The 22,254-nt window shown below is 41.6% G+C and overlaps 1 protein-coding gene across 4 annotated transcripts in view; it reads right to left on the reverse strand.

Annotated features, from left to right (window-relative positions):
* Window positions 1-22,254, reverse strand: part of LOC137324685 (mitogen-activated protein kinase kinase kinase kinase 3) — a 233,859-nt gene that overhangs the window by 109,872 nt on the left and 101,733 nt on the right. For all 4 annotated transcript variants that reach the window (XM_067989274.1, XM_067989272.1, XM_067989275.1 and 1 more), the window contains exons 3-6: window positions 10,080-10,170; window positions 3,764-3,828; window positions 2,120-2,175; window positions 752-799 (exon numbers count right to left, since the gene is read on the reverse strand). In XM_067989274.1, coding sequence (XP_067845375.1) covers window positions 752-799; window positions 2,120-2,175; window positions 3,764-3,828; window positions 10,080-10,170 — 260 coding nt within the window. The remainder of the gene's footprint in view (window positions 1-751; window positions 800-2,119; window positions 2,176-3,763; window positions 3,829-10,079; window positions 10,171-22,254) is intronic.

Here is a 22,254-nt window from a genome sequence, read left to right on the forward strand (position 1 = left end):
AGCTTCATTCACCAGAAGTTCTGTAAAACCAACTGAAAGAAGAAAATGGTATTTCAAAAACCTGAAATGTAACAACTGCGTTCACAAAGCATGGAGGATGTTGACACTTTATTCAGAACCAGCGTGCCTTCATGGTTCCAATAATGTGGTGAAGGGGGAAGAGTAGAGGTATGTGTAGCCTACAGGATTGTCCAGATGGTGAAAAAGTGACTTGCATGGGCCAGAAAGAACCCAGGGCTCTGGCATGAAGCTACTGAATCAATTTACCCAATACCCTGGGCCAACTTTTTTTGGTCACTACCCTGCTGTGTGATTTGTTTCCCACTTTTGAGACATTTGATTAGCTTTCAATTCCAGCTGAGAGTTTAAGGACCAAGAATACATATCAAGAGGATGACAGATATTGGAAATGTCTGAATATGGAACAAAATACAGTCTTGTATTTTGAACAAACCTTGAGGTCCAATGTTGTTGCCTGAATTTTTTTTGCCATGGCAGGGGGGTGGGGAAGAAGAGGGTAGTTAGGGGAGAACTTTATACCACATGATAATGGAGAATCACAAGCAACAGTTCCACATTGAAGATTTTAAAGTAGATGTTACTCTTGCAATTCTTTCCCCTGTTATATGGGCTTCAGGTACATAGAAATGACTGAAATGAAGAAAAGCAAGGTTCACTGTAAAACTGTTCAACAGAAAATCAGTAGACAACAAGATAAACAAAAAACGACCAGCAATTCAACTCTATTTACCTTTATGTCTCTGTGCATTTTTCCTTTGCTGTGAAGATAATATAAGCCCTACAAAAAAAAACAGAACACTTACTGCACTGTTGTGTAAAGCCATCAATTTCAGCTAATCATGCAGCTTTTATAAGATATACATACACATATATATATATATATATATATATCATAAACAGAATCTAATTTGTGAATGTGCATGATAATTGGAGTACTTTCTGCTCTAACAGATTCTGGGAAGCCCCATCACTATTTATTTTAATAAAGAATTCACAAGGGGGCATAACCTTAAAATTAGAGCTAGGCAGTTTAGGGATGATATTAGGATGCACTTCTTCACACAAAGGGTAGTGAAAATCTAGAACTCTCTCCCCTCCCCGCTCGCAAAAAGCTGGTGAGGCTAGATCATTTGAAGATTTCAAAACAGATTGATAGATTTTTGTTAGCCAAAGGTATTAAGGGTTATGGAACCAAGGTGGGTAAATGGAGTTAAGTTACAGATCAGCCATAATCTAAATGAATGGCAGAACAGGCTCGAGGGGGTGAATGGCCTTCTCCTGTTTCTATTAGGATTAATCAGGGTTCTGTTTGGGCTGTCGTGTAACGTTATGTGCAAGCCTAAATACTAGTGTTGGCAATCTATTGGACCATATAGGGAATCACAGCTATGCCCAAGTCTGTCCTCGACAGGCATCTAGGAGCACCCAGAAGTTGTCAGATAGCTATCAGGAGCAGAAACATTGGTCGATTTTCCCCACCTAAATGAAAAGAATTGTGGCCACCACCTCCACCCCAACTGAGATCAGCTAACACAGCACAGGCCAGGAATCAGGCCTGGAACCTTCCTGGTCTGTATGGCTCAACTACTCACAGGAAAACATCGCTGAGCCTTTTGCAAGCCAATAAAGTATTTTAATCTGAATTTTAGCAGAAGATTCCCCTACTACATTTGTTTGAATTTTTCGCACCAACCATTCCCACTGCCCAAGTGAGACAGTGAACTCAGGCTGATTTTGTCGCGTTTGCCAAAAGTGACTAACAGCTGATTTGAGACTGCTCAAATTTATTTCATGTTCGACCCTTACAACCAAAGGCTACTTTCCTACATTACAACAGTGGCCACACTTGGCTGTAAAGCACGTTGGGACGTCCTGAGGTCATGAAAGGCAATATATAAATGCAAGTCTTGCTTTTTGTTTTTTAGCTCATCCATCTCGGCTGGATTCAAACCCAGGTCCCAAAGATGAAAGGAAAGTGTCATAATCCACTATACCACACCCAGACTAAATTCCTCACCAATGTTCAGAGTAAAATAAGGTTGCATAGTTAATTGCCAAAACTTCACAAAGTATTTACTGAAAGGTTGAAATTACATACCTGTAGCGTTTCTCTGCACACATAAGCTATTTGTAGTTCTGATAATGGTCCTGTCACTGTTAAAGTTATGAAAACGGCATTAAATCGAGGTATGATCCTAGTGTAATTCAATAATTCAGAATTTTTTCACTAATTAAAGAACTAAATCAGAACTTCTCTAAAAATATTAAACACAGTGCATGAAGGAAAGGCCTGCCAACTACCATTTAGGAAAAGAGCATTCACCCCATTTAACTTGGTCCCATTTCAGGATCCAATCTGTTCATTTTCATCTTTTTCTACCCCAAACTTAAATCCTTCTATTTTTGGTGAATTAGGAATTGGTTTGGTGCCTTTTTGAATGCTTCACAATAATCATTCATCCACTACATTAGAGTTATAATCACTAAGACGACCCTTTTATAAAGGTTTATAATGATACAACGATAGATCTACAAGATTAGTCCCGTTACACTCACTTCGACAAAGAGCCTTGAATCCACGATAAGCTTTAGAAAATAATCAGATTTGCTAAATACTACTGCTCCTTACACCCACCCGCTGCTTATTCTGTTTTTCTTCTCTCTTTTCATGACCTCTGAAGCATGTACCACTCACCAACACAGAGCACAGAGAGACAGCCTGTTTGTTGGCCTGTCAATGGTACCCTAATTGGCTGTAAGAATGAACACAAGAACTCAGCAGATATTTGTTTCCCTAGACGTGGGGTGCATCTATTGTTCACTCGACAACCTTACGACCAACACTGAGAACTCTGTCACAAATGGAAACGAAGACCCATAATCTACTCCAACTTGCTGCAGTGTGCTACTGAACCCTCACCCTATGGTGTCAGACCACGAACTTCATGGATTTTCAAGCCTGTTTCAATTTGCTGAAAATGCTATTCAGCATTACAATATAGTTAGAGGTGAAAAATTTGTATTCCGTCAAATAGACAAAGTACAAGAAAGAATAGATAAATCACACCATATTCTGTGGTGCAGAATGATTGAAACGGCAAAACAGTACAGCTTAAATGTGACTATTAACAGTTTTTGAAAAAGCTAATTTCAATATCAGTAAATGGGGGCAGGGTGGAACAAATTTTTCTTTTATCTGATTTAACCAATTCAATTTAAATTTGTTATAGGTTTCAAATAAAACAACAACAGCAATACTACTCTAATATCATCAACTCAGTATTACATAGCAGAAATGAAGAAATAAGTAAAATCACAAAACTTTATCTTCATAGTATTATCTAAAAATCAATATCAGCTAATCAAGCAGATTAAGATAACACACACACACACACACACAACTACATATATAAAAAATTCATAAACAGAAACTAATTTCTGAATGCGCATGATAATTGGAGTACTTTCTGCTCTACCGAACAGATTCTGGGAAACCCCATCACTATTTATTTTAATAAAAAATTCATAAGGGGGCATAACCTTAACATTAGAGCTAGGCAGTTTAGGGGTGATGTTAGGAAGCACTTCTTCACACAAAGGGTAGTGGAAATCTGGAACTCTCTCTTCTCCCCCTCCCCCATCCCCACCCCCCCACAAAAGGTGAAATCTGTAATTTCCATACATTTCTATTTATTCTTCGATCATCCTTAAAGAAATTTCTTTAATTGATTTGGATACTCACCATGATAAATATCTTGTAATGACCCACCTCCACAAAACTCCATACAAATCCATAGCTTGTCACGTCTATATAAAAAAAATAAATGGTAGCTGCATTTATTGATTCTTAACAACTAGATCTTCCATGGCATTGCTCACAGTGAGAAGCCCTGTTTAAACATTCACAGCAGGCAACCCAGGATCTTTTTTAAAAAAAACTAATTTTAAACAAAACTGTTGTTTAGGCTACATGTAAGCTCGGATCAGAGATGCTTTCAAAAACCGTAAATGATTATTACTTTAGAATGAGGACTATTAGGAATTCTAAGCATATCTGTGTCAGTGTACGGTTGGTTTCTTTACACGGACGTAAACCCTGTATACACCCAGAACATCTGGGATAGTTCTTTCAGTTTTACATACAAAATTTCAGACAAAATTTACAACCCAAATCTACATAGTTCACTTACAAGATAGCTTAGTGAGGTTTTGCCCCGATGATAATTAGCACTTGATAGAATAACTTGAATGATATGCTATTAGGTTTGGGTATACTTTCAACTGGTATGATGAGTACAGATCAACTGCAATCTTTCATCTTATTCCAATTTCAACTTGTAATTTGGCAACTAGTTGAATAACTGCAGTTCTTGCGTAATCACCATCAGAATATTATGAACAAGGTGAATAATCTGGTTATAAAAGGATTTTATTTCTGTTCTGTCAACTTTGCTTAAACCAGGTTGGATTCTTTATACTGGGCAAACTATGTAGATTAGGGTAGTAAATTTTGTATCAAATTCTTTTTGTGTAAAACTGAAAGAACTACCCCAGGTAAGGTGGGTTTATTACAGGGTTTCCATCTATATAAAAGGCAACGAACAGTATACTGACACAGATATGCTTATAATTCCCAATAGTCCTCATTCCAAGGTAATGCTAATCATTTGTGGTTTCTGATGGCATCTTTACCATATTTGTTTCAAGTATACCAGTCATTACTGCTAATAGTTTGTACCTTGTTCTATTTTTTTTTAAATTGTTCTTGGCATGTGAGCGACATTGACAAAGCAGTATTTATTGCCCATCCCTAGTTGCCCTGAGCTCATTAAGGGTCAACCATAAAAGTGTGGGGCCAGACCAGGTAGGGGTGTCAGGCCCCTCCCCGAGCATTTACGAGCCAGTTGGGTTTTTATGAAAATCCAGGAGTTTTCATGGTCATTTTCTATTCCATAAATTACCGGATTTATCGAATTCAACTTCACAATTTGCCATGATGGGATTTGAACTCATGACTCTGGGTGGCTAGCCCAGTACCATAATCGTTAGGCGACTGTACTCCACATTACTTTCCCATAATGTCACTTCTATATATACATAAATCACCATTGTTTTTGGATTCAGAAGTATGATTGTCTGTTTGATTAAAATAGTAAAATGTAGATATGTCAGAATAAAGATCAAAGGGAAAATAATGCACATGTAGATTTTAAAATAGAACCATACCCATAAAAAGCATCCTTTTCCCCTCAAACATCAAATGCAAGGAACATGGACTTCTTTGTTTCTTAATAACTAATTTATAGTCCAACGATTTTATTTGAAATTTACAAGCTTTCGGAGGCTTCCTCCTTCCTCAGGTAAATGTCAGGAACTCCTCGAAGCCTACGCATTTATAAATCACAGATGTTCTGTGATTTATAAATGCGTAGGCTTCGAGGAGTTCCTGACATTTACCTGAGGAAGGAGGAAGCCTCCGAAAGCTTGTAAATTTCAAATAAAATCGTTGGACTATAACTTGGTGTTGTAAAATTGTTTACAATTATCAACCCCAGTCCATCACCGGCATCTCCACATCTTAATAACTAGACCATCATGCTGCTGTTCCCACCCATTCCCCCTTCCTCTTGCCTGACCTCCCCCGAGTTCACCCACTCACTCTGGTCCTTGGCCCACGTCATTCTGCACTTTGTTCTCATCTTCCTCACTGTTCTTTCAAACTTCATTTCTAAAAGACCTACCTCCTTTCTCATTGATCCCCTCTTGACCACAACTTCTCTTCCTGATCCCCATGCCAGCTGACATAGTCAATGGTTCCTTTTCCTCAAGCATCATCCCTCTGCCTTTCAAAGTCATTACCCATTTCTCAAAAAACCAACCGTCAGCCCATCCATCTTCTCCATGAACCTATCTCCAACCTTCCTTTCCTTGCATAAGTCTTCCATTGTGTTACTGCTTCCCAGCTGTGACCATTGCTCCTGTAACTCTGAAACTCTCGTCCAATTTCTGCTATTCTCATTCAAAACTGCCCGAGATGAAGTCATGAAACACATCGTCTGACTGTGACCACGGTGCACTATCCCTCCTCGTCTTCCTCGACTTTTCCGCAGCATTTGATACAGCTGACCACATCATTCTCCTCCAATGCCTCTCCTCCGTCTTCCAGTTCCATGGGACAGCCTTTGCATGGTTCCATTCCTACCCATCCAAATTTGCACCTTCAGCAATGGCTCTTCTTCCCTCCCCTGCACCATCACTTCCACAGTCCAACAATCTATCCTCAGCCTCCTCCCTCTCCCTAATCTACAGGATGCCCTCAGCGACATCATCTGCAGGTACTGGGTCAGCTTCAACATGTATGCGGGGAGCACCAGCTCTAACTCTCCACCACTTCTCTTGACCACTTCTATGCTGTTCAACATCCAATCATGGATCAGTTGCAACTTCCTCCAGGTCAACATAGAGACGGCCATGCCACTGTCTTTGGCCCCACCAAAAGCTATGCTCCCTTACCACTGACTCCATCCCCATTCTTGCCACTGGCTCAGGCTAAACCGGACAGTTCACAATCTTATTGTCCTGGTGAACCGTGAACTGAGCTTTAAACCCCAAATTATATTAGTAACCAATACTGCCTATTTTCATCTCGATAATCACAGCACTTATCTGCTGAAACCCTTATATATGCGCCTGTGTCACATCTAGATTCGATCAGAGGTGGCGGTACATTGATATACAGTCAGGAGGGAGCGGCCCTGGGAGTCCTCAACATTGACTCTGGAACCCATGAAATCTCATGGCATCAGGTCAAACATAGGCAAGGAAACCTCCTGCTCATTACCACCTACCGCCCTCCCTCAACTGATGAATCAGTCCTCCTCCATATTGAACACCATTTGGAGGAACCACTGAGGCTCGCAAGGGCACAGAACGTACTCTGAATGGGGGACCTCAATGTCCATCACCACGAGTGGCTCAGTAGCACCACTACTGACCGAGCTGGCCAAGTCCTGAAGGACACAGTTGCCAGACTGGGCCTGCAGCAGTTGGTGAGCGAACCAACACGAGGGGAAAAACTTACTTGACCTCGTCCTCACCAATCTACCTGTCGCAAATGCATCTGTCCATGACACTTTTGGTAGGAGTGACCACCGCACAGTCCTCGTGAAGACGAAGTTCCGTCTTCGCACTGAGGACACCATCCAACGTACTGTGTGGCACTATCACCGTGCTAAATGGGATAGATTCAGAACAGATCTAGCAGCTCAAAACTGGGCATCCATGAGGCGCTGTGGGCCATCAGCAGCAGCAGAACTGTATTCCAGCACAATCTGTAACCTCATGGCCTGGCTTATGCCTCAATCTACCATTACCAACAAGCCAGGGGATCAACTCTGGTTCAATGAGGAGTGTAGAAGAGCATGCCAAGAACAGCACCAGGCGTACCTAAAAATGAGGTGCCAACCTGGTGAAGCTACAACTCAGGACTACATGCATGCTAAACAGCGGAAACAACATGCTATAGACAGAGCTAAGCGATTCCACAACCAACGGATCAGATCAAAGCTCTGCAGTCCTGCCACATCCAGTCGTGAATGGTGGTGGACAATTAAACAACTAACGGAAGGAGGAGGCTCTGTAAACATCCCATCCTCAATGATGGCTGAGTCCAGCACAAGAGTGCAAAAGACAAGGCTGAAGCGTTTGCAACCATCACAGAAGCCAGTCTTCAGCCAATTCGATTCACTCCACGTGACATCAAGAAACAGCTGAGTGCACTGATACAGCAAAGGCTATGGGCCCCGACAACATCCCGGCTGTAGTGCTGAAAACTTGTGCTCCAGAACTAGCTGCACCTCCAGCCAAGCTGTTCCAGTACAGCTACAACACTGGCATCTACCCGACAATGTGGAAAATTGCCTAGGTATGTCCTGTCCACAAAAAGCAAGACAAATCCAATCCAGCCAATTACTGCCCCATCAGTCTACTCTCAATCATCAGCAAAGTGATAGAAGGTGTCGTCGACAGTGATATCAAGCAGCACTTACTCACCAATAACCTGCCCTCTGATGCTCAGTTTGGTTTCCGCCAGGACCACTCGGCTCCAAACCTCATTACAGCCTTGGTCCAAACATGGACAAAAGAGCTGAATTCCAGAGGTGAGGTGAGAGTGACTGCCCTTGACATCAAGGTAGCATTTGACTGAGTGTGGCACCAAGGAGCCCTAGTAAAATTGAAGTCAATGGGGATCAGAGGGAAAACTCTCCAGTGGCTGGAGACGTACCTAGCACAAAGGAAGATGGTAGTGGTTGTTGGAGACCAATCATCTCAGCCCCAGGACACTGCTGCAGAAGTTCCTCAGGACAGTGTCCTAGGCCCAACCATCTTCAGCTGCTTCATCAATGACCTTCCCTCCATCATAATGGGGATGTTCGCTGATGATTGCACGGTGTTCAGTTCCATTCGCAACCCCTCAGATAACGAAGCAGTCCGTGCCCGCATGCAGCAAGACCTGGACAACATCCAGGCTTGGGCTCATAAGTGGCAAGTAACATTCGCGCCAGACAAGTGCCAGGCAATGACCATCTCCAACAAGAGAGAGTCTAACCACCTCCCCTTGACATTCAACTGCATTACCATCACCAAATCCCCCTTCATCAACATCCTGGGGGTCACCATTGACCAGAAACTTAACTGGACCAGCCATTAAATACTGTGGCTACAAGATCAGGTCAGAGGCTGGGTATTCTGCGGCAAGTGACTCCCCTCTTGACTCCACAAAGCCTTTCCACCATCTACAAGGCACAAGTCAGGAGTGTGATGGAATACTCTCCACTTGCCCGGATGAGTGCAGCTCCAACAACACTCATGAAGCTCGACACCATCCAGGACAAAGCAGCCCACTTGATTGGCACCCCATCCACCACCGTAAACATTCACTCCCTTCACTACCGGCGCACTGTGGCTGCAGTGTGTACCATCCACAGGATGCACTGCAGCAACTCGTCAAATCTTCTTCGACAGCACCTCCCAAACCCGCGACCTCTACCGCCTAGGACGAGAGCAGCAGGCACATGGGAACAACACCACCTGCACGTTCCCCTCCAAGTCACACACCATCCCGACTTGGAAATATATCGCCGTTCCTTCATCGTCGCTAGGTCAAAATCCTGGAACTCCCTTCCTAACAGCACTGTGGGAGAACCTTCACCACACGGACTGCAGCGGTTCAAGAAGGCGGCTCACCACCACCTTCTCAAGGGCAATTAGGGATGGGCAATAAATGCTGGCCTCGCCAGTGACGCCCACATCCCATGAACGAATATAAAAAAATGCATACTTGCACAAAATCTGCCCATATCCTGTCCTGCATCCTCACTAATCTACAATGGTACCCCATCCCCCAGTGCATCAAGTTTCAAATTAACTTGTCTACAAATCACTCCAAGGCCTCACCCCATCCTACCTCTACAATCTCCTTCAGGCTTACACCATCTTCAAAATGCTTTGTACCTTTGATTTCAGCCATCTGTGCAAGCCACACCCTTTCCAGCTCCACCACCACAACTTCACCCGTATATTAGGGGTACTGGCTCTACTCTCTGGAACTTCCTCCATGAACTCCCCTCCCTCTCCTCACCAGCTTTAAAACATTCTCAAAATCCTCTACCAAGCTTTCGGTAACTCTCCTAAGCTCTCCCTTCATTGTTCTGTGCCCATTTCCCCGATTCAGTTTACTCGTGAGGTGCTTTAGGACATTCATTACGTTAAAGATGCTAGATAAAAGCACGTTACTGTTGAACACGCACACGAATTTGAAACTGAAGTTCTTAAAGGGAAACAACAAAACGTTTGCCGGCTCCAATGCATACAACTAGCTGTTTAAAGGAAAACATGCCACCACACATATCAAAGATAAACACATACTTCTCAACTGATACATTAAAAAACTTCAGTAAATGCAGGTACAAACAAAAGCATGATATAACCTGCTGAAGATAGCCAGTACACAAAGTATAGTGACGAACGAAGTAAAATAAGTATAGCACTACACATACCTGAGGTAACTGCCAAAATATGCAACGATGTTCGAGTGTTTACAGTCTTTCATCATAATAATCTCCTGCTGTACAATAGCAAAGTCTTCACCTAAGAAGAAAACATTTTGGTTAAATAAAATAGTAGACAATTCAATTTAGAACTTACACTTTCACTGGAGTGTCGGACTCAAGCCAGATTAAGGTGAAAACCCATTCCAGACAGATAAAATAAAAATCAATTCTTATGAAGGATCCACACCTGAAACATTAACTTGTCTGTTCTCTCCACTGATGCTGACTGACCTATTGAGTGCTTCCAGCACTTCAACTGATTTCCAGCATCTGTAGTTTTGTGCCTTTTGTTTTTAAATACTGCAATAGACCTCGGTACTGATTTGGTGTCTCGCAGGTTAATTGCAGCTATTATTAGCCTCTATTACACCTTTCCTTTTGCAGGGAGGTTTTAAACTGGACACTGTGCTTGTATTTCTTACATTACTTGCACATTTTTGCAAGAGTCTTTAAAAGTTCACTTAACGTATATGGTACAGTTATTGGCATTTAAGGTTTTTAAATGAAAATGTTCAGAAAGTATTAAATGCAACATCAGAAGATAATAAGGAAAGCATTAATCAGTCCTAAAAACATAAATTTTCAACAAATATATTTTCCCCTTGTAAGATTTTGTAACACTCTTTTTGGAGCCATGTCCAATAAAAAATTCAAAATTAAGTAATTTCGTATTTAATGTTAAAAGCTTTAAAAAAAATCATAACTTCAAAATTTTTAGATCAATGTGATTCAGAAAACATTGAACTACTATATACAAGTGAAATGCCATTATTTTATGGTTTATAAAGTTAACATTTGGTTCTAACATTTTATTAAAACAGTGTACTCAGAAGCAAAACAATTAATATGTTTTAAACATAATAGCTTTTTTATTTTTTTTTAAAAACACTAATTAAGTACAATAAGCAACTTGCAGTTGAAAGTCAAGCAGCTGGCATGTATTTGGTATCCCAATGGATTTGGAAGTTGACAAGTTATAATACATCAGCCATCATATGTCAACTACATCAATTGTGCCATATTAATGACCGTTCCACTTCGCAGTAACTGGTACAAATCACTAAAGTACTTTACCGTCTCCAAATGAAGGAATGTATGGAGGAATAAACATTTAAAGAAAAACAAACATCGTGCATCAATGAAGAGCCTATCAGCTGCTAGCTTGAAGAACTGTATCAGCCTACGAGGAGAGGAAGAGAAGAAAAGAGGGGGGTGATTTTAAACTCCAAGAACGGGTGGGTTGGGGGCGGGTGGGAGTTGAAAATAGTTGTTTCTTTGGGTCGCTATCGCAAAATTTTCGGACTTTGCATTCCCAGAGGGAAGCTTGTACTTTTCTGCGCCGACGTTAAACCTGGAAATAAAGCCGGGTTGCGGTCGCGTCTCAAAAAACAACTATTTTCAACTCCCACCTGCCCCCAACCCACCCGTTCTTGGGGTTTAAAATCACCCCCAAAGAGTTTCCACTTACATCAGGAGGGTGAAAAGAAACACAGCTCCTTGGGATATATTCAGCACAAACCAAATTCTTGGAAGGAATCTAAGGGCCCTTTCAGGATTGGGATGCTTGATGTTTGTTCACGCTTCTGGAGCATTTGGAAGAAAATCCATGCCGGTAGGAATTTTGTCTGATTTAGACAGAATAAATAATATTCTCTTGAGCTAATTTCACAAGTGTCTAGACTGTAAGGGCAGCACTGCCTGATACTACACGACTGGGTTAATTTGACAAATACGATAAAGGAAACAGCACAATGACAAACATATCCCAGGATCATGGCTGATAGGCATTTACAGGCCCAAAATGCAACTAAGTAAGTTCAAACCAATAATGATTCCAGTAAAAAAACACTGAATTTAAATACAGATGGTCTACTTTCAGGTACACACCGAATATATTGAAGAAACCATCAGTTCTCTAAGTCTCTTAATATATCAAACAGCAACAAATTAAAACATTTAAGTTTGGGGGAAAGGTAGGATAACCAAAGCCAGACCTCCCTGGATGACAAAAGAGATAGAGAACAAGAAAAAGAGGCCATATGACAGATGTCAGGGCAGACACGTGGCAGATAAAATTTAACGCAGAGAAGTGTAAGGTGATACATTTTGGTAGGAACAATGAGGAGAGGCAATATAAACTAAAGGGTACAACTCTAAAGGGGGTGCAGGAACAGAGACACCCGGGGGTATACGTACACAGGTTGTTGAAGGTGGCAGGACAGGTTGTTAATACAATGAGAACCAGGCTAAGTATAGAAAGTTCAGAGGGGAAGTAAAAAAAGGAAATAAGAGGGGCAAAGAGAGTGTATGAGAATAGACTGGCAACTAACATAAGAGGAAATCCAAAAGTCTTCTATAGGCATATAAACAGTAAACTGGCAGTAAGAGGAAGGGTGGGGCTGATTAGGGACCAAAAAGGAGGCAGAGGGCATGGCCGAGGTATTAAATGAGTACTTTGCATCTGTCGTTACCAAGGAAGAAGATACGGTCAAAGCCAAAGTAAAAGAGGAGGTAGCTGAGATACTGTATGGGATAAATTTGATAAAGAGAAGGTACTAGAAAGGCTGGCTGCATTTAAAATAGATAAGTCACCAGGTCCAGATGGGATGCATCCTGGGTTGCTGAGGGAAGTACTGGCCACAATCTTCCAATCCTCCTTAGACACAGGGGTGGTGCTGGAGGATTGGAGAATTGCAAATGCTGCACCTTTGTTCAAAAAAGGATGTAAAGATAAACCCAGCAACTACAGGCCAGTCAGTTTAACCTCGGTGGCAGGAAGCTTTTAGAAACAATAATCAGAGACAAAATTAAAAGTCATTTGGACAAGTGTGGATTAGTAAGCGAAAGCCAGCACGGATTTGTTAAAGGCAAATCATGTTTGACTACCTTGATTGAATTTTTTGATGAGGTAACAGAGAGGGTTGATGAGGGCATTGCAGTTGATGTTTTGTATATGGACTTCGAAAAGGCGTTTGATAAAGTGCCACATAATAGGCTTGTCAATAAAATTGAAGCCCATGGAATAAAAGGAGCAACGGCAACATGGATACGAAATTGGCTAAATAATAGGAAACAGAGGGTAGTGATGAATGGCTGTTTCTCAGACTGGAGGAAGGTATGCAGTGGTGTTCCCCAGGGGTTGGTACTAGGATCACTGCTTTTCTTGATATAGATTAATGACTTGGACTTGGGTATACAGGGCACAATTTCAAAATTTGCAGCTGACACAAAACTTGGACGTGTAGTAAACAGTGAGGAGGATAGTGATAGACTTCAAGAGGACGGAGACAGGCTGGTGGAAAGGGCAGACACGTGGCAGATAAAATTTAACGCAGAGAAGTGTAAGGTGATACATTTTGGTAGGAACAATGAGGAGAGGCAATATAAACTAAAGGGTACAACTCTAAAGGGGGTGCAGGAACAGAGACACCCGGGGGTATACGTACACAGGTTGTTGAAGGTGGCAGGACAGGTTGAGAAAGCGGCCAAGAAAGCATACGGGATCCTGGGCTTTATAAATAGAGGCATAGAGTACAAAAGCAAGGAAATTATGTTGAACCTTTATAAAACACTGGTTCGACCACAACTGGAGTATTGTGTCAAATTCTGGGCACCGCACTTTAAGAAGGATGTGAAGGCCTTAGAAAGGGTGCAGAAAAGATTTACTAGAATGGTTCAAGGGATGAGGGACCTTAGTTACATGGATAGACTGGAAAAGCTGGGATTGTTCTCCTTAGAGCAGAGAAGATTGAGAGCAGATTTGATTGAGGTGTTCAAAATCATGAAGGGTCTAGACAAAGTAAATAAAGAAAAACTGTTCCCACTGGCAGAAGGGTCGCGTACCAAAGGACACAGGTTTAAGGTGATTGGCAAAAGAATCAAAGACAACATGAGGAAAAACTTTTTTACACAGCGAGTGGTTAGGATCTGACTTTCAAAGAGGAATTAGATAGCTACCTGAAGGAGAAAAATTTAGAGGGCTACATGAAAAAAGCGGGGGAGTGCGACTAGCTGGATTGCTCTTGCAGAGAGCAGGCGCAGGCTCGATGGGCCAAATGGCCTCCTTCTGTGCCATAACTGTTTTATGATTCTATGGTACACTAATATTCAGCAAGCAGTGCAGAATGTTCAGCGTGCAACTGGTTGCTGGTAGACACTAAAGGACCATCAACACTTGGGGACTTTAGTTATGTGGATAGACTGGAGAAGCTGGAGTTGTTCTTCTTGGATCAGAGAAGATTTGATTGAAATATTTAAAATCATGAAGGGTCTAAACAGAGTAGATAGAGAGAAACTGTTCCCATTGGCAGAAGGGTCAAGAACCAGAGGACAAAAATTTAAGGTGATTGGCAAAAGAACCAACGGTGGCATGAGGAAAAACGTTTTTTTTAAAAACACAGCGAGTGGTTAGGATCTGGAATGCACTGCCTGAGGAGGTGGTGGAGGCAGATTCAATCATGGCCTTCAAAAGGGAACTGGATAAGTACTTGAAAGGAAAAAATTTGCAGGGCTACGAGGATAGAGCTGGGGAGTGGGACTAGTTGGATTGCTCTTGCATAGAGCCGGCACGAATGGCCTCTTTCCATGCTGTAACCTTTCTATGATTCTAACACACTAATCTGTTTTGCCTAGGTCTTTTCCCACGTCTCCTTTATGTGGCCCCAACTCATTGTGCTCATAGAAACAAGGATGGAGATAATTATATTCATTTGTCCCAAGGTCTGGGGACCTTCAGTGGTTCACATGGGGATTCAAGTGGAGCCTTCAGGTCTTAAACTTTCTATATTTGTTGACTTAACTTTTTTCCTGTTGCTGTGTAATAAAATACATTCTGCAATGAAAGAAAGAACGAACGAAAAAACAAAAAAACGACTTGCATTTATAATGCGTCTTTCACAACCTCAGGATGTCCCAAAGCGCTTTACAGTCAATAAAATACTTTTGAAGTGTAGTCACTGTGGTAATGTAGGAAACACAGCAGCCAATTTGCGCACAGCAAGCTCCCACAAACAGCAACGTGATAATGACCAGATCTTCTGTTTTTGGTGGTGTTGATTGAAGGACAAATATTGGCCAGAGCACCGGGGTGAACTGCCCTGCTCTTCTTCCAATAGCACCATGGGATCTTGTACGTCCACCTGAGAGGACAGACGGGGCCTCAGTTTAATGTCTCATCCGAAAGATGGCACCTCCAACAGTGCAGCACTCCCTCTGTACTGCAATGGAGTGCCTGCTTACATTATGGGCTCATGTCTCTGGAGTGGTACCTGAACCCACAATCTTCTGACTCAGAAGTGACATTGCTACTAACTGAGCCAAGGCTGACATCCGTGGCTCAGTTTGTAGCAATTAAAGCACTACTGTCCTTTGGATGGCTGATATAGTGCCTCTCTACCTCCCTCTCCTCCTTTAAAACTCTCCTTAAAACTCTGTTCGACCAAGCTTTTGCTGACCTTTCCTGACATCTCCTGCTTTGGCTTGGCGTCCATTTTTTTCCTTGAGCTCTGTGAAACACCTTGGGATGGTTTTCTCCATAAATGGTGCTATATAAATGCAAGTTGTTGTTAGGGCAGGGACTCCACAGGGCACTGTTAATATCTGCAAGGGGTGGGGGGGGTAACCAATATTTTGAAAGCCACTGCTCCAAAGCAAGAGATACGAAATCCTTCCGTGTCATGAATGGTCAAGTAGCTATCTCCAGTACACCAACATCCAGGGATAGGTGACTAGCAAGAACGGTGACAGTAAAAGTCTCCCTCCTTCAAGATGAAATTTGCTTTAATAGGTAATTGTATAAGCTTGTCCCAACAACTCAAAAAAGTTCTGACCGACAGTGGGTGTGGAGTAAGAGGGCAGTGATAGTGGGCAGGCTAAATGGAATGTGAAAAGTTAGCATACAAATAGTAGTGCGAAACATTTTTTCCTGGCATGTTACAGGATTGCAGAGGTTGGAGGTGCGTAGGGAATGGCAATATCTCCGTTGCATTATTTTAACATGGAGTAGATCCTAAGTAACATGACAGCTCTCCAATTTGAAAAGTATAAGCCATTACACATTATAGAAGCCTTACACATGGTCTCTTGCTATTCCACAAAAAGTGCATCATTGGCAAGTTTCTTGAAAGTGGAGTATGAACCAGTAACAGTTGAAATAAGTGTTAAAAACCATGGGTGTATATCAAACTTTAAGGATGACAGCTCTACTAACCAAAGATATTCCACTATGGCATCCATTTTCCAATCCATTAAGTGCTAAATGGCTTTGCAAAGATACTGCAAATAATGAGCCTGCATTCATTCCACCATATGCTAAGTCACAGTTCACTACTTTGAAGCAGAAAGATTCCCTAGCAACAACCAGTTATATAGCATCTTTGACGTAGTAAAATGTCCCAAAGTGCTCCACAAGATCGTAATCAGACAAAAATTCACATCAAGCCAAAGAAGGAGACATTAGGATAAGTGACCAAAAGCTTAGTCAAAAAGAGGTAGGTTTTAAAAGAACATCTTAAAAGAGGAAAGAGAGATGAAGAAGCAAAGGGGTTTAGGGAGGGAATTCCAGAGCTAAGAGCCTAGACAGCTGAAGGCACGGCCGCCAACGGTGGGGTGATGGAAGTGGTGGACACACAAGAGGCCAGAATTGAAGGAGCGCAGAGATGAGAGGGTTGTAGGGATGGAGGAGGTTACAGAAATAGGGCGGGTCGAGGCCATGGGGGGACTTGAACACGAGGATGAGAATTTTAAATTGGCTCCCGGTCACCAATGTCTCCAATATACTTCAGCGAGCACAGGGTTGATAAATGAATGAGTTAGGATGCGGGCAGTAGAGCTTTGGATGAGCTCAAGTTTATGGAAAGTGGAAGATGGGAGACCAGCCAGGAGAGCTTTGGAATAGTCGAGCCTAGAGGTAACAAAAGGACGGATGAGGGTTTCAGCAGCAGATGGGCCGAAGCAGAGGCGGAGATGGGCAATATTACAGAGGTGGAACCACTAGGGGGAAGCAACTGCCCCCAGTGCCGTGGTTTTTATATAGTGTTTGTTCATCTTACTAAGAGGTTTCCTATTAATTGACGCAGGCCGGAATGATAAATGCATTGCCCAGAGTGGAATCGAGTCATATAGGCAAGGCAGGTCTTGGGTTTGGTCCCTAACTACAGAGTTAGCTCATCTCAGCTGGAGTGGAGGTAGGGGTGTTGCTCCTAAGTAGGTTTGGAGATATACATCATGTGTGCACTACAGTGTGCGCTCAAAACTCAGTGATATATTGTAGACAAACCTGATGTATTCTTTTTATTGAACAAATAGCACTGCAAACTAAATACTTCTTTTGATCTCCCCTCTTCTCCTGAAGGAATCAACTCACGGTTATTTGAATTTCCCCTCCACACCTGAAGGAAGTGACTCATGCTGGGGTATTGTTCCACAGATGTCAGCCACCCTCTGGTACCTTGACTTGTCCTAGTGGGCATTTTTTGTGCAACAGTCTCGGTGGCAAGTGTCAGCAGCCTATTTGACAGAGAACTGCATCACAGTCCAGTCTGATCGTGTCCACATACTTGAAGTTTCCAGGAATAGTCACTGGATACTGATAAGGAACAAAATTCCCCAGCTGATTTTTTTCCCCTGCCTCACCAAAGGGCAATGCAGCCAACTGCAACACCCTACCTCCACTCCAGCTGAGATGAGCTAACTTTAAAGTTAGGGACCAAACCCAAGACCTGCCTTGTCTATATGACTCGATTCCACTCTGGGCAATGCCTTTATCAGCTGCACCATCGCGCCATCAGTAGAACACAACCTTCTAACCCCCACTTCCCAGCAGAGCAAGGAGAATAAAAGTTGTTGGGCGTGCAGCTTTAAGAATGGTTTACCAAAAACTTTAGTGAATGTGTGTACAGATGGACTGCAACGTTCATACTGCTCTCAGTAGGTACTGGTAGGGTCAGTACAGTCAAAAATTTGATTCTCAGACTTCAACTACAACACATTACATAAATGCCAGAGATTAAGTGAAAAATATGGCAACTATTTCTGGCACATATCCATAAACACTCCACATTTACTCAGGTTACAATACAAGTTAAAGCAGTAACAGCTCTTTTATGTGCTACAGCAAATAGCATGTGCTGCAAGCTGCAAAGCATGATCATAGTATTATAATAATGAAAATCTATGCAGTGTAGGTATAAATAGGGTGGGTTAAAGAAACTAAACTAAAAATGCAGTTATCAGTAAAATTCATTAATATACTAGAATCATGATTTTTTTTAAAAATCAACTAATGGTCATTATTAAAACTGTTACTTCTCTGCATCTTTACACAAAAACAAAAAGGTATGCTCCATTGTTTTCTCTAAGCCAATCATCTGGGAAACCAAACAGACAAGGACCTGCAGCTGTACATTCCCACTTGCTTGTAGTCTGACCCAATTCCTCTTTCCACGTCTGGTATTGAGATTGGTAGAAATAATAGGCTTACTACTTCAGTTACTATGCTTGGCTAAGGATGGCCTCATTGCGTGACAGGATTAGTTGGATTCAAGTTGCAAAATATTATTTGGAAAATATTTCTACCATATCTCCCATGGTATTGCTCACAATAAGTCGAATGATGTGCTGTTTTATAAGAACAGGAGCTTTATACCATGTGCTGCACAAGGTGTTTTTCTATTAAATTGGAGCTGTATCTCTTTAAGGGAACAAAGTCTAATCATTGTTAAGAAAACACAAAGTTCAGGCCACTCAACATTTACTTATTGTTTGATCAAAGACTTTGCAAATCGTGGTGCACGTCGGTTTCAGCTTCAGGTCAATAGCATCTAACATTAAGTGGCTTCTTTCCCATTTTTAAAAATTGTTACAGATGCAAAACGAAGAGATGTTTGCAGTTGATGTACAGCTGCTCATGGTAAGCCAGAGATGCACCGTTTTATATGGATGGGAACAGCATACCATGCAAGCACAATGCGTTATTCTGCTGAAGTATAGGTGTGTGTCTATTTGATGTGAAGTAAATACTGGGTGAGTTCACTCAAAACAGTAAGTGCCATTCAGCCTGGATATCAGAACTCTAGCTTTGCTTATGGGAAGGCCAATAGGCCAATTAAGAGCCTACAGATATTGTGGCGCTGATATTTTGCATTCCTGGATAGTTCCTTAATACGCTATTCTTTCAAAAAATAGTGTGACATAAGAAGTTTGAGTGTGACACATGACAGGAAATGCACACTGGACATACCATTTTTATAGCATCATTCGCAGATTTCATGTAGCATTGTTAACAGTAAAAGTCAGTTGCTATACTATTTTGGAAGGATTGGGTTTTATATTATGCTACGGTGGAACGGTGTCCCTTCAAGAAGCTATGTCATAATAAGAAGCACCAACACTTCAGCAATATAACAAGCCAACTCTGCAGCAACAATCTACATGACAATCTTTTACCTACAGCAATTTATCTTTTACTTGGCTCACCCTCCTCTAACGCTGCCACAAAGTCCTTCTGTAATCAGGATTCCAAACAGCAAATGTGCATACCTTGTCTTAGTGGGTCACTTATAAACAACCACAAATACAAAACGAGACCACAGAACCTATGACAATAAATCATTTTTGTCTCAATTGTTTATCAAAGCTTCAACTTCTTCTCAAAAGCCAAATTTTGTCCTCACTAAGCCAGCAAACATTGTTGAACATAACATCCGAATATTCATTTTCCATTTCAAGAAAAACTGACAGCAATCGAAGGCACATATTTCAACATTCGAAATAACACTGATTATCAACTAGTTTCCATTTGACTGCATCTTTGTGCACAACACACCATTTCATCTAATGTCTTGCGAAGTCTTGAAATTACCATTGCCAGCCATTTCAGAGGCACAGTTCTTTATTAGGCTTTCTGACCCTATACTTCCCCCACACCTCAGTCATGTTTGGAGTACTGGTTATGCCAGCTAACCTTTTTCAGGAATCACTTATTGTCGATTTCATTTCATTGCATCTCCAATATCATGTACTGCTTCAGTGGAATGAAAAGACTTCAAGTCTATTGTTGCTTTCACACAAAAATGAACTGACTGACATTACTGGCATCTGAACTTTCAACAATGGCTATGGGGAAAGAAGGAAAATGTATGTGACTTTTGTTTAAGTTGCTCATGGACCTCAGCTGCTAAGTCTTAGCTTCAGTTTTTAATGGTATTCAGGCTCAGGCTGATAGATTAAAATTTTGATCATTCCTTAGGGACAAGCTGTTGACTATATCCCAACATTCCTCGACAAACTCTTCATCACTGACAGTTTGCATCGTTGCCCAATTCAATGTTGTTTCCACTTTGTTTTTGACCCACTGCAGCAGTCTCTGTAAATGTCCCTAACTCTTTCAACTTGTCTGGTTTATACACTGGAGCAATCATAATCATTCTCATGCAACATTTCACAGTGTCATAGAACATTTGCCTAAACCGCTCAAAGAGAGAACAGTACCAAGAATAGACCTTTCCAAGCTGCCAAGCCAATCAAATTCAAACATGCAAGCCAGTCATAAGAAATCTAGTGCAAATAAGAGCTGACTGCAAAAAGCCAAGTGACAGGCCTTTCATGGGCCACATATGGCCTGCGGCTGTAGTTTAGAAACCCCAGAGCTAGCCAAATGAGCATGGAGGGTGTCACAGCTAAGCTTGTTCACCGTTTCATCCAACAAGTTCATTTTCCAGAAGGGGTCACTAGATGATAGTTTGAAATGGAGTCCCTAGCTGATTTTTCCCCTCTGGCCGACTTCACAGTTGTTTCAGCACCACAGAAAAACATCACAATTAATTATGTTGCTAAACAAAATCTACCTCTTTAGAATATGTTACAGGCAAGTATTTTGGTGCTTCCTTCTGTCTAAAAGGTCTTGTACTTACTTCATGCCATAAATACAGCCCAAAATAATAAAAGAGATATGAAAAGGCAGTTCAATCCATTAAAGCTCATCCCTCCAGCATATTAAGTTCCCCATCATGGCATCTCATTCGATTTTCAGTAGATTGCTCACCATTGCCACACCACTGTTGTCACTCAGTTTATTTAATGTATCGATACCTATCTGCTATTGGGGAAGAGAAGAGAGACGCAGGCTTCAAATGCCCCATATACATCCCTAGGCCATCACCAGGAATGCTTTTCTCTGCCAAAGAAGCCAAGTAACAGATAATTACATTACATTTTCTCCAGAAGGGATGATAATGCGACTAGTTCACTAACAGCAGAGCCGAATTGTATACTGTCTGATGAAGATGCATAACTTTTATTGAATAAAACACAGGGAAAACTTCTACAGCAAGAAAGAAAGGGGAAGGTGGGAAAGTTGGTGTTATATAATCAAATAAAAGTTAATCAAACCATGAAAATTAAATCAACGGTAAATAATTCATACTTCTTCATTCATTTTTCTGCACACATTATTGTAATCTTCAATTGTCCACTTAAGGTGCAGGAAAACCTTGCATGACTAGGGACACAGCCCTGCCTCATTCGTGCTTTCCATAAAACCAACCACTCCTGTAAATAACACAACTGTCCACAGGAAATCATTTTGCCAAAGAATCTTGTTCAAGTTCCCTTGAGATAGAGTCGTTTGCTAATCAAGACAAGCGTACAAATAAGCTGTAACAGGACTATGACAAGCTGTTTCATCTTGTCTAGAACAGTAGAACCAGAGGACATGGTCTGCACTTGAAGGGGGTAGGGTAAATTCAAAGCTAATCTGTGAAAACATTATTTCAGTGTGCGAGCAGTCAATCTATAGAACAGGATCCCGAGGGAAACGGTGAAACCAGTTACTGTATCATTCAAATGCAAATTAGATAGTTTTCTTACAGAAAATAATATTTTGGGATGTAGTATATGAGTAATTTGAAACATGACATGTAAGTGTAGCATGCATGGGAGAAAGGGGTTCCAAAGCTTTCCACCACAGGGAGTTTTCCTTACCTCATGTCTGGGTCTGTTGTGGGCTCTCTGATAAAGATTGATTGCTATGATTAGTCAACAATGCGCAACACGCGCAAACTGGCGTACGCTCAAGCAGAACCAGGAGTCACATGCGTGGCTCAAAGATTGGTGTGGGAGATGG

The sequence above is a fragment of the Heptranchias perlo genome, chromosome 8, assembly GCF_035084215.1.
Source record: "Heptranchias perlo isolate sHepPer1 chromosome 8, sHepPer1.hap1, whole genome shotgun sequence".
Classification (NCBI taxonomy): Eukaryota; Metazoa; Chordata; class Chondrichthyes; order Hexanchiformes; family Hexanchidae; genus Heptranchias; species Heptranchias perlo.